At 46.2% G+C, this 12562-nt stretch overlaps 1 protein-coding gene across 1 annotated transcript in view; it reads left to right on the top strand.

The window, feature by feature from the left end:
- The window catches only part of MINDY3 (MINDY lysine 48 deubiquitinase 3), a 255003-nt gene that overhangs the window by 29902 nt on the left and 212539 nt on the right, over positions 1–12562 (top strand). Inside the window, exon 6 of the mRNA XM_082257723.1 lies at positions 6242–6293. Coding sequence (XP_082113849.1) covers positions 6242–6293 — 52 coding nt within the window. The remainder of the gene's footprint in view (positions 1–6241; positions 6294–12562) is intronic.

A 12562-nucleotide genomic window follows, 5' to 3' on the forward strand; every position in this document is an offset into this window, starting at 1 on the left:
TCTCTGAGGGCTCCCACTCCTGATTGGCTTTTGGCAGCAGCGGGTGGCGGCACCCACTGCTTTTTTTTTTTAATAAAAAACAAAACAAAAATCGCATGGGAGGCAGGCATTAAAATTTGGCTCCACCATTTTTTACCTCTCTCGAACTAGAAGTGTAAACTATATACATTGTAGAAATCTCCCCTCAGAGGAAATATTTTATATTGGAATACTTCACAGATCTGTAAGGCAAGCCATAGATAAGATTTTACGATTTTTACCAGGAAAGAGAATCGCACGATTCCCCCATCAACACAGTCTCTCCCAAAGGGCTATCGTCTTCTGCTGGCAGGGTGGCTTTACTACCAGCAGAACGCAATGATCACTTCTGGAGGCTATAGCCCCTGGCAGTAATCGCATGCAAAAAATCAGATCGGCTGGTTATACTGAAGTCGATCAATGGATCGACTTCAGTACAACCAGCCTGCCCATAGATGGATCAAATCTCAGCTGGTCCCTGCTAAACCGGCCAACATTAGATCTATCTCCATGGCTTTTGAAATATACAAAACACACACAAGAAGTAAGATTACACGTCTCTTGTATTCAGACAGTATTTGGCCATCCCGGAGTTCAGCTTTCATGTCCCCAATCTGAATACCGGTGCACTTTAAGATAAACTGAGCAAACTTCCAACTTCAGCACAGATGCAGTGTTTGCTGGATGGCATTAGCAGCCTAGTTGAGTGCTTCATATTTTTGCCTGGATCTGCTCTTTTCCCAAATAATGAACCCTGATTGGTTGCTTTGGGTGAAGGCTCCACTATCTATGTAGCTTTTATAATAAGCCTTATTTATTCCTGGTTCCTCTTGTATATGCTATCTGTAGGACAATGTGCTGCTTGTGTATCTATAAACTGAACAAAGTCCGTACTTAGTCAATTTCTCAGTATAAACTGAACTAAGTCAACCTGTCACCGATTTGGTAAAAATAACATCTACACTGAAATGCAAGTACTGCAAGTTTATATCCAAGGTTCCCGTCCTTCATTGAACTTTGGCCATTTTCACTGCAATCTTTATTTTTAATGGTACACCTCTATGTCCAAAAGGAAGGCATCCCATTGGATAGTGGGAGCACAGTGGGTGTTCTCTAGGTTCCAGGAACTTTGGGAGGTCACAGGGTCTGGTTGCAGAGGTCAGCTGAGTTTAAGAGGTCCTATCCCCAGAAAAAATATAAAAGTAAATATTCAGCCTGCTGTGTGGTCACTACAAATGCTAATTTAATTCAAAAAATTTTTATTGAAGATTGTCACATACAGAAAAATACAATACAAAAATAATATTTGTCATAGAACAGGGTATAGGCAACAGTGCACATTTGAGAGGTAAGAAGACACATCTAAAAACAGCAAATAGTATATCTTCGCATGGAAAGCTAGTTCTTATGCCCCAAGCTGGTGTCCCCTAGGCAGTTCCGGACCCCACATCTCCAGGGTACCCCAATGGGAACACACTGCACCCCTGAAGGGCGGGCCATACAAATGTTAATTTGATCTTTTCAAATCTGTGACAGGTTCACTTGAAGGAGGAACCATGATGCATTGTTATTTACTTGACCTTTTTGTACATGTAAATCGCTGCACAAACTGTTGGCGCTATATAAATCCTGTATAATATAAATCCTGTATAATATAAATCCTGTTTAGTAATTTGTCATCCATACATGAAAGATTCCTTCAGAGATACGGCTATGATGTTAGACCACCCTTGTATTGAAGACGTCATAGTATCAGCCCAGTAACAGATTTGTGCATGTTTTTTGCTTTATGACTTGATGCAAATATTTAATGGCAACATTTCTTGTATTGACTTAGAAACATATATATATATATATATATATATATATTTTTGGAGATTTTTCAAGATTTGAGATAGATTGCTGCTTCTGACCTCTTCTGTTAGTACCAGCAGACCAGAGCCTTGTTTCCTGCAAGTTTAAGTCTATGTCAACTCTAACAATTTAAGAATGACTTCAGTCCCCCCACTATATTTTTCCTCTTCTTAAGCTGGGTGTACATGGTAATTTTTCCCTCTTGGCTAGTAGGTTTAATAATAATAATTCCACACAAGCGAGTTGAATGCAGGAATCCTTCCCGCCGCAATATTGTATTCTGACAGCAGGCACTCTCCGCTGTCAGAATACACTGATCAGTGGCTGCAGCCGCTGATTGAAGAAAGCTTTCCAACATGGCTGTTTAAAAGAAGTTGATCTAACGACTTTTGTTTTAACAGGGACATCCACACACACACATCGAAATTTAGCCAGTCCTTGCTGAGCCGAATAAATTGGGATCAATCTTTACCCATCATAAAAGATAGGTTCGCCTTTTGGAACATGATACATGTGACTTTTCATATTTAGGGTGGAACGTTTAACATGTTCAAGTAGCTGCAGCCTCTACCCCTCTCCCTCCCAGTGACAGCGAGCAGGAAACTTCTACCGGCACCCCCCCCCCGGCACTATTTTAAAATAATGTGGCTGTGTGGGGCTTTGCCAACATGGCCTCATCATTCATTCACAGTTTCCTTTAAATGACTTGAACTACAAGTACCATCTGCCTTGGCGGCTGACGGTTTGTAGTTCTGAATGGACTGTGAGGTTGCTGATGAGCTGTCACGTAGTTCATTTGCAAGCCCTGCAGCTCTTGTTGCAGGAGTCTGGCATTGCACCCCTGATCCACTGATCATGGGCGCAATTCTTTCCAAGCTCCTTAGAAAAAAAATTATAAATGCACATTTTTTTTTCTGCAAAAATATGTGCATTTAATATTTTTTTTTTCAAGAAGGTAAGCTTATCCTTTTAACCTTTCTCACTGTGTATTTCTTAAAGAAGTACAGCCAAAGATCGTTTGGCTGCACCTCTCCTGTGGATCACAGGAGTGCAGTTTGTTCTGCATTCCTGTGACTCATTTTCAGCAGACAGCGGGCTGTATCTGCTGATGTCACAGAGCCAGTCCAGGCTCGGGCAAGATCGTGGGGTTGGGATCTGCACGCATGCCTGGACTGGCACCTGGCTCAGCCCCTTTCACACCCCAGTGCTCCAGTGAGCATGGGGGGGGGTGGGGGGGTCGCAGAGAAAAGGGAGCAGTGAGAACCGAGCAATCTGCGGTGTTGAATTGCTCGGTTCCCAGTCTTAGAGACTCCAAGGGGACTATGCTGAATCCACCTAAGTAAGTATGATTATTAAAAAACAACGAAAACCCATACTTGAACTATTAAACATACCCCCATGCCCAGCACATCCAGCTGTGTTCTGTAGGGATCTGCTGCTCCACTGTTGCACACATAATCCTGCGCCACCATCTTTTTCTTTGACATCATTGGGAGCTGACTGTCTCTTCCTGGTTCTTGCAGCTGGCCGCCTAATGAAGTGCATGTACCACAGAACACAATCAAGGGACTGGCTGCAATACCAAGATAGAGACGGCCCGCCCCCCTTGTGACGTGCCTCAGCACATGTACCATAGGGTACTCCAAGGCCTGCTGGGATGTGTGACGTGGATCTCCCAGTAGACTGCAGGCAGCTGAATATGTCATTGTCTGATGGGTCCACGCACCTTCCCCTGCACACCTGTCAGATTAGAACGTACAGTGTCCTCATTCATTAACATAGACTGCCTGCATACAGCTCCAGCCATATAAAAAAAACAACCTATTCTGTATAGGCCACAGCACACATGTGAATGAGGCCTAAAAATTACAATTGCAGCTGTAATTCCCTGGCAAAATGATGAAATAAGAAAGGAAGGGATGCACTTGTGTTAAGACACAGAGGACAGAAGCAGCTGTCAGATTTTAAAGGAAACCTGTACTGAGAGTAATCCGGGGCTGTGATTTGTGATCTCCCATCCTAAAAAATAAGTTACCGGGTTGTCACACTATTCTGGGTCAGTGATTTTATACATTTTGATTGTGTATGTAAACTCTAACCATGAACTTCCCTTTATACTCTTTGTTAAATATAAGATTGAAAGTGTTTATCTGTTTGAGAAGTGCAAAAATAACCTGTTGGTCCAGCCCAAAATTCATCACTCTTCTTTTCCTGCAAACATTAGCAGCCCTACCCAGTTCATCTCCATAAACTACAGCATAGGTAGGAAACATTTGGGAGGCGGAGATATACCTTGACAACATGGAAGAGATCAAAGGCCCCCAGGGTGCGATGTCCTCCTTTTTAAAAAAAAAAACCCAAAACAATCAAGCCCCCTATAAATCGATGACATGAAGAACACAGTGTGTCACAGTAGTATCCTCTTCCTCCCCCCTTCCCTTCATATCACCCCCCAAAGCAGCGTCCCCTGCCCCCCTTTCACATCAACCCCCCCCCCCCCCCCCACAGTAGTGTCCTTTGTCCTCCTCCTCAAATGACTCTCTACTCCAGTGTCCTTTGTCCTCTTCCCATCATGCCCTCACAATAATGTACTCTGCCCGCCCCCCCCACAGTAGTGACCTCCGCCTACCTTTCACATCACCCCCCATAGTAGTGTCCTCTGCCTCCCTCAGCAGTAGGGACCTCTGCCCCCCCTTTCACATCACCCCCACAGTAGTGCCTCTCTGCCACTCCCTGTCACCTCCCTGTCACCTCCCCCAAACACGCAGTAGTGCCCTCTGACCCCTTTTCCCCACAATAGTGTCCTGTGCCCCCTGAAGCTTTGTCCTGTGTCTCTCACACAGTAATTACCTCTGCCCCCTTCCATAGCAGTGCCCCCTGTGCCCCCCCCCACAGTAGTGTCCTGTGCCCCCCCCACAGTAGTGTCCTGTGCCCCACAGTAGTGTCCTGTGCCCCCCCGTAGTGTCCTGCCCCCTATCGTAGTGTCCTGTGCCCCCCCCCACAGTAGTGTCCTGTGCCCCCCCATAGTGTCCTGTGCCCCCCATAGTGTCCTGCCCCCTATCGTTGTGTCCTGTGCCCCCCCACAGTAGTGTCCTGTGCCCCCCCCCACAGTAGTGTCCTGTGCCCCCCCCCCCACAGTAGTGTCCTGTGCCCCCCCCCCCACAGTAGTGTCCTGTGCCCCCCCCCCACAGTAGTGTCCTGTGCCCCCCCCCCCCCCCACAGTAGTGTCCTGTGCCCCCCCCACAGTAGTGTCCTGTTCCCCCCCCCACAGTAGTGTCCTGTCCCCCCCCCCCCCACAGTAGTGTCCTGTGCCCCCCCCCACAGTAGTGTCCTGTGCCCCCCCCCCCACAGTAGTGTCCTGTGCCCCCCCCCCCACAGTAGTGTCCTGTGCCCCCCCCCCCCACAGTAGTGTCCTGTGCCCCCCCCCCCCACAGTAGTGTCCTGTGCCCCCCCCCCCACAGTAGTGTCCTGTGCCCCCCCCCCACAGTAGTGTCCTGTGCCCCCCCCCCCCACAGTAGTGTCCTGTGCCCCCCCCCCCACAGTAGTGTCCTGTGCCCCCCCCCCACAGTAGTGTCCTGTGCCCCCCCCCCCACAGTAGTGTCCTGTGCCCCCCCCCACAGTAGTGTCCTGTGCCCCCCCCCCAGTAGTGTCCTGTGCCCCCCCCACACAGTAGTGTCCTGTGCCCCCCCCCCACAGTAGTGTCCTGTGCCCCCCCCCCACAGTAGTGTCCTGTGTGCCCCCCCCCCACAGTAGTGTCCTGTGTGCCCCCCCCCCACAGTAGTGTCCTGTGCGCCCCCCCCCCACAGTAGTGTCCTGTGCCCCCCCCCCACAGTAGTGTCCTGTGCCCCCCCCCCCACAGTAGTGTCCTGTGCCCCCCCCCCACAGTAGTGTCCTGTGCCCCCCCCCCCCACAGTAGTGTCCTGTGCCCCCCCCCACAGTAGTGTCCTGTGCCCCCCCCCACAGTAGTGTCCTGTGCCCCCCCCCCCACAGTAGTGTCCTGTGCCCCCCCCCCACAGTAGTGTCCTGTGCCCCCCCCCACAGTAGTGTCCTGTGCCCCCCCCCCCCCCCCCACAGTAGTGTCCTGTGCCCCCCCCCCACAGTAGTGTCCTGACAACCAGCATTTTCAGAATGTGGTCAGAAACGGCAACCTCTCTTTCTCAGTCCAGGCTTCCTCTTTATTGAATCTCTGATGGGACAATTATTGTGTCTCTTAATTATGTCTCTTTATTTTGTTTTAAAAATTTCAATACAAGTAATGTCTCCTAAATGTTTTATGTTTTTATTTATAGAACTTTGCTAAATAGCTTTTAGTATGTTCTTGTGTCTATTTTCTCGCTGTGTAGTGCTGAAAAGTGTCTTTTATGTGTAGCTGCGTTGGCTGCAGAGGAGCTTGGCTTTGAAAGATTTCATGCGTTAATTCAGTAAGTAACCTGACACCATTAAACTCAATTCAATAAAATAATGTTTTTAAACACCTTTTATATGGATCATCTGTGGCTGTTGAACTACAAATCCCAGCATGTCTTAAACCTTTGAGATTTGTTGTTCCCAAACTGCTGTGAAAGATCTTTAACCCCTTTACCACTGCCAGACGCATATGTGTGGTGGCAAATAAAGTGGGCTTTACAGCTCACACGTCACGCATATGTGCCGCTAGGTGGCCGTTTATGTGCTGAGAGCGCTCTGACTGAGGCTGAGCTTTCACCGACAGCTCCCCAGCCACTCTACAGATTGGTAACTGACAAGACTGGCTTCCAATCATGTGACAGCCTATCCTTCCTGCCCCTCGGGCATTCTGAACTATTTAACCCTCCTCTTATGTTAGAATTCCGTTACTATCCATGATGTTAGGGTCGGTTTTGACCCGTGTTTTAAATCAGCCATAAAATACCCTCTGAATAATTATTTATCATCAAATTTGTTTCTTACCTCTTGGTTACCTTGTTAGGCTTCTTTATCCTTGAAAAGATTGGTTTTAATATTTTTGGTGTGACCCCTTAGACCTTTCTTTTGATAGCATACCTCTCATTTTCAAATTTAAAAAATGGTAAAATAAAGTCAGCAACTGAATTTGTCCTATGTTTCTTCACTTTATTTAGAGAAGCAGACAAGCAGGAAAAGAGATAGGCCCCTCCCTAACTACAGCTCACAGGGTTGAGAGGGGATTGGCTGTCACTGTTACTAAGCAGAGAGAGTGTTTATGATTTCAGTTTTGGAACTTATTAGTGTCCTAAAATCCTATATTATAACTGGGTCAGAATTGACCCTAACACCATCAACGTCTTAATTTTCACCACAGTATTTTATAATTTAGTGAAAAGGATTATTTTTCTATTACATTGTTTAAACAGAGGTTCCTGACAAAGTAAAAAAATCTTGATGCAATAAACAAATTTATGTGATACTTATAGACATTCAAAACCTGAAAACGGGTCAGTTCTGACCCTAACATAAGAGGAGGGTTAAGGGGCTCCGGTGTGGATGGAAAGGGATTAAAGAAGTACCACTCTTTAATTTTTTATTTACACTATTGATTCCTCAATGGGACAAAGTATTTGTGGTTACATAGTCAGGCTGGTAAAATACACAAGTCAATCTAGTTCAACCAATGGGGAAGAAAAATAAATAAATAAAAAAAAAAAAAAAAAAAAATATATATATATATATATATATATATATAATATATCCATATACACAGTCCTATAATTCATTTTTGATCCAGAGGAAGGCACTTTGTCCAAAATTCCTAGATGCCCTGTAACGCTTGCTGCGATGTAAGACAGGGCATCCCCCCTTGGCGCTCGGCCGCCCAACACCCCAGATAGCTTCTTTGGCTGTACTTCTCCTGTGGATCACAGGAGTGCAGATCGTTCTGCACGCCTGTCACCCATTTTCAGCTGACAGCAGGCTGAAGCCTGCTGTCGGCTGTTGTCTGTTGTCACAGAGCCAGTCTAGCCTTGGGCAAGATCATCACAATGAAGTCAGGATCCATCCAGATGCCTGAGTAAGCAGCTCCCGCCCCCCTCCAAAGCCCAGCACTCGAGTGAGCGGGGGGGGGGGGGAATCAATGAGCTGACAGTCACCAGCTCTTTGGTCAGGGAGCCTTGAGAACCGTGCGGGGTTTGATCACTCGGTTCTCAGTGTTAGAGCTGGTTGGGCAGATGCAGCATTCACCTAGGTAAGTATCTGCAAAAAAAAAAATCCTTTAATAACAGTTCCAGTCTTGGACTCCCAGCACTTGCCTGAGGCAATCACCAGCCAAAAGAATGCAGGGGACGGGGGGACATGTCAGCCACAGGCAAATGCTGGGAGCTGGATACAGGCGCTCGCCAGCAAGTCAGCTGTGTCGTGCGTCTGTCTGTCGTTGCGGGGTACCCTGTCTGACATCACAGTTAGCATTACTGGGTATCTAGGAAAATGGGACAAAGTACTTACAGTATCTCACAAAAGTGAGTACACCCCTCACATTTTTGTAGATATTTTATTATATCTTTTCATGTGACAACACTGAAGGAATGACACATTGCTACAATGTAAAGTGTACAACTTGTATAACTAAAGTGTAAATTTGCTGCCCTCTCAAAATAACGCAACACACAGCCATTAATGTCTAAACTACTGGCAACAAAAGTTAGTACACCCCCTAAGTGAAAATATCCAAATTGGGCCCATTTAGCAATTTTCCCTCCCTGCTGTTATGTGACTTATTAGTGTTACAAGGTCTCGGGTGTGAATGGGGAGCAGGTGTGTTCAGTTTGGTGTTATTGCTCTCACTCTTTCATACTGGTCACTGGAAGTTCAACATGGCACCTCATGGCAAAGAACTCTGAGGATCTGAAAAAAGAATTGTTGCTCTACATCAAGGTGGCCTAGGCTATAAGATGAATGCCAGGACCCTGAAACTGAGCTGCAGCACGGTGCCCAAGACCATACAGAGGTTAAACAGGAAAGATTCCACTCAAAACAGGCCTCGCCATGGTCGACCAAAGAAGTTGAATGCACATGCTCAGCGTTCTATCCAGTGGCTGTCTTTGGGAAATAGATGTATGAGTGCTGCCAGCATTGCTGCAGAGGTTGAAGGGGTGGGGGGTCAGCCTGTCAGTGCTCAGACCATGCGCCGCACACTGCATCAAAATGAAGAAGGAAGCCTCTTCTTCTTGGCTGTCTTACGTCCAGGCCACTTTTTGCGATTCGGCACTGTGCGAATTTAACTGACAATTGCGCAGTTGTGCGACGCCGTACCCAAACGAAATTTACGTCCTTTTTTTCCCACAAACAGAGCTTTCTTTGGTGGTATTTGATCACCTGTGCGATTTTTACTTTTTGCGCTATAAACGTAAATTTTGAAAAAATAACAATATTTTTCACTTTTTTTTTTTTATATGAAATCCCCAAAATTCTTTTACATTTTTGGCCAATTTGTTTTTTGCTACCTATGTTTGGTAAAAAAAAATCACAATAAGCGTATTTTGATTGGTTTGCGCAAAAGTTATTGCGTTTACTAAGGGAAAGATTTCTGTCATTTTTGGTGTTTTTTTTTTTTTTTTAATGAGTAATGGCGGCCATCTGCGATTTTTTTTTTTTTTTTTTTTTTTTTTTTTTTTTGCGGGACTGCGACATTGCGGCGGACAGATCGGACCCTTGACTGACATTTTTGACACTTTTGGGGGTACCAGTGACATTTCTATAGTAATCAGTGCTATACATATGCACTGTTACTGTAAAAATGACACTGGCAGGGAAGGGGTTAACTTTATTGGAGAGGGAGGGGTTAATTTATGCCTGGTGCTTACTAACGTGTGTGGGGGGAGGTGACTGATTGACACAGGGACAGATCGCATGTTCAGCTATGCTGAACCCTGCAATCTGTCACTGTTTGTCACTTAGGAGATCCGCCCGCTTTGTTTACACAAGCGGGCGGATCTCCAGACTCGATTCCCCGACGATCGGGGAAGAGCGGCGGCGATCGCCGCTGCTCCTCCCCTGGCCCGACTCCCGCTGTGACTGAACACAGCGGGAGCGAGCCTCCGGCGGCGCATGAGCGCCACCCAGAAAGGGAGGAGTCCAGCGACGTAGGTCTACGTCGCTGGACGGAATCGAGCCACTTTGCCGCAGTACAGTCCCAGTGACTGGTCGGAAAGTGGTTAACGGATAAGTTCACCTTTAGAACATGTAGACATGTGCAGAATACAAAAATGTATTTTGTTGCCGATAGATTCGTTGCATTACTAATTTTGTTTCATTTATTTGTTTTCGGAATTTGTTTAGTTTTGTTTTTTTAAAGGAATTCCAACTTTTAAATACACTGCTCAAAAAAATAAAGGAACACTTTTTAATCCGAGTATAGCATCAAGTCAATTAAACTCCTGGGATATTGATCAGGTCAGTTAGGTAGCAGAGGTGGTTGTTAATCAGTTTCAGCTGCTTTAATGTAAATGAAATTAATAGGTGCACTAGATGGGCAATAACGGGACAACCTCCAAAACAGGACAGGTTTTACAGGTGGACTGAGATTTTTTTTCCCTACTCATCTTTTCTGATTTGTTTTTCAGTAGTTTTGCATTTGTCTAGGGTCAGTGTCACTACTGGTAGCATGAGGTGATACCTGGACCCTATAGAGGTTGCACAGGCAATCCAACTCCTCCAGGATGGAACATCAATACGTGCCATTGCCAGGAGATTTGCTGTGTCTCCCAGCACTTTCAAGAGCATGGAGGAGATTCCTGGAGACAGGCAGTTTAATTAGGGGAGCTGGACAGGGCCGTAGAAGGTCCTTTACTCATAAGGACCGGTATCTGCTCCTTTGTGCAAGGAGGAACAGGATGAGCACTGCCAGAGCCCTACAAAATGGCCTCTAGCAGGCCACTGGTATGAATGCCTCTGACCAATCAGAAACAGACTGCATGAGGGTGGCCTGAGGACCCGACGTTCTCTGGTGTGCCCTGCCTGGCACCATGGAGCTCGAATAGCGTTTGCCATTGGACACCAGAATTGGCAGGTCCGCCACTGGAGCACTGTGCTTTACACAGATGAGAGCAGGTTCACCCTGAGCACACGTGACAGATGTGAAAGGGTCTGTAGAAGCCATGGAGAAGGTTATGCTGCCTGTTAAGCATGAATACTTTGGTGGTGAGCCAGTGATGGTCTGGGGAGGCATATCCATGGAGGGACGCACAGACCTCTACAGTCTAGATAATGATACCCTGACTGCCTTTAGGTATCGGGATGAAATCCTTGGACCCATTGTCAGACGGACTCAGACTTTACGCTGGTGCAGTGAGTCCTTGGTTCCTCCTGGTGCACAACAATGCCCAGCCTCATGTGGTGAGTATGCAGCCAGTTCCTGGAGGATGAAGGAATTGATACCATTGAATGGCCCCCACGCTCGCATTACCTAAATCCAATAGAACACCTCTGGGACATCCGACGCCGCCAGGCTGCACCTTTGTCTGTTCAGAAGCTCAGTGATGCCCTGGTCCAGATCTGAGAGGAAATTCCCCAGGACACCATCTGTGGTCTCATTAGGTTTTTACCCTGACGTCCGGTATGCACACAAGCACTTGGGGGCCATAAATACTACTAAGTAACGTTTTGAGTTACTGCAATGAAATTCCAGCAAAATAGACTAGCCTGCAGAATTATTTTTTCACTTTGATTTTCGGAGTCTTTGAATTCAGCCCTCTGTAGGTTGATAATTTTAATTTCCATCAAACGATGTGGCATCCTTTCATTCCAAACACATTATCAGTATAGATATCCAGCATGATTTTTTTCCCCTTTGAGATCTGATGTGTTTTCAAAGTGTTCCTTCAAATTTTTTGAGCAGTGTATATTGAATATATTTATGTTTATCCGATCTGAATTCTGTGTGAAGAATAGCTGATTGTTAGGAAGCGGCATGGCCTCTCGGTGGCCACATCCTCAACAACTATGACTCGTATGACTCGTGCTGTCAGCAGTATTGTTCCCCCCCCCCCCCCCCCGTTTCCTGACCTGCCAGACTGCATGCTCAGATAAGGGTCTGGTCTAGATTTTGGGGGGGACCCAGTTTCGTGTTTTTTCTTTTTTATATATTTTGGCGTGGGGTTCCAGGTAAAATCCATATCGGTCCCAAAGGACATGGTATGCATTAGGCGGGAACCCCTAGCTATTTTTTTTTTTCAAACAAATTTTATTTGGTTTTTAACTATTTATTTTTTAATTTTTTGCTGGGTTCCCGACACTTGTTTGTTATTTATTCTGCTGTCCGCGAGGAATCCCCTTGACAGCAGTTGAGTCATGGTTTTCAAGGGGGGGCTGGCCCGCTCCTTAACAACTAGCTATTATTGAAATTATCTGAATCATTCAGATGCTTTAAACATCCAAATGAAACAAATGAATTTTGTTAATTTCTTTACAGCTTATTTTGGATTAATTGAAATTCATTATGAAATGAACTGCACATGTCTAGTTTTATGTTTCACCCATATTTAGGGTGGAAATGCAACATGTTCCAGCTCCTGCTGTCTGTCCCCCTGATCCTCCTTCCTCCGTAACAGTGAGTGGGGGTTCCTCTCCCCTCACCTGATGTCACTTTGTGATTGAACGCCACTATAGCAAGCTGCTTTTCAAAGTTTTCTGTAGATGAACAAACTACACATACGGTCTTCCGCCGTGGCAGTTTCAGTGGGCTGCGGGGCCCCACTCTCGT

This window comes from Pelophylax lessonae (genome assembly GCF_965119305.1).
Source record: "Pelophylax lessonae genome assembly, chromosome: 5".
Classification (NCBI taxonomy): Eukaryota; Metazoa; Chordata; class Amphibia; order Anura; family Ranidae; genus Pelophylax; species Pelophylax lessonae.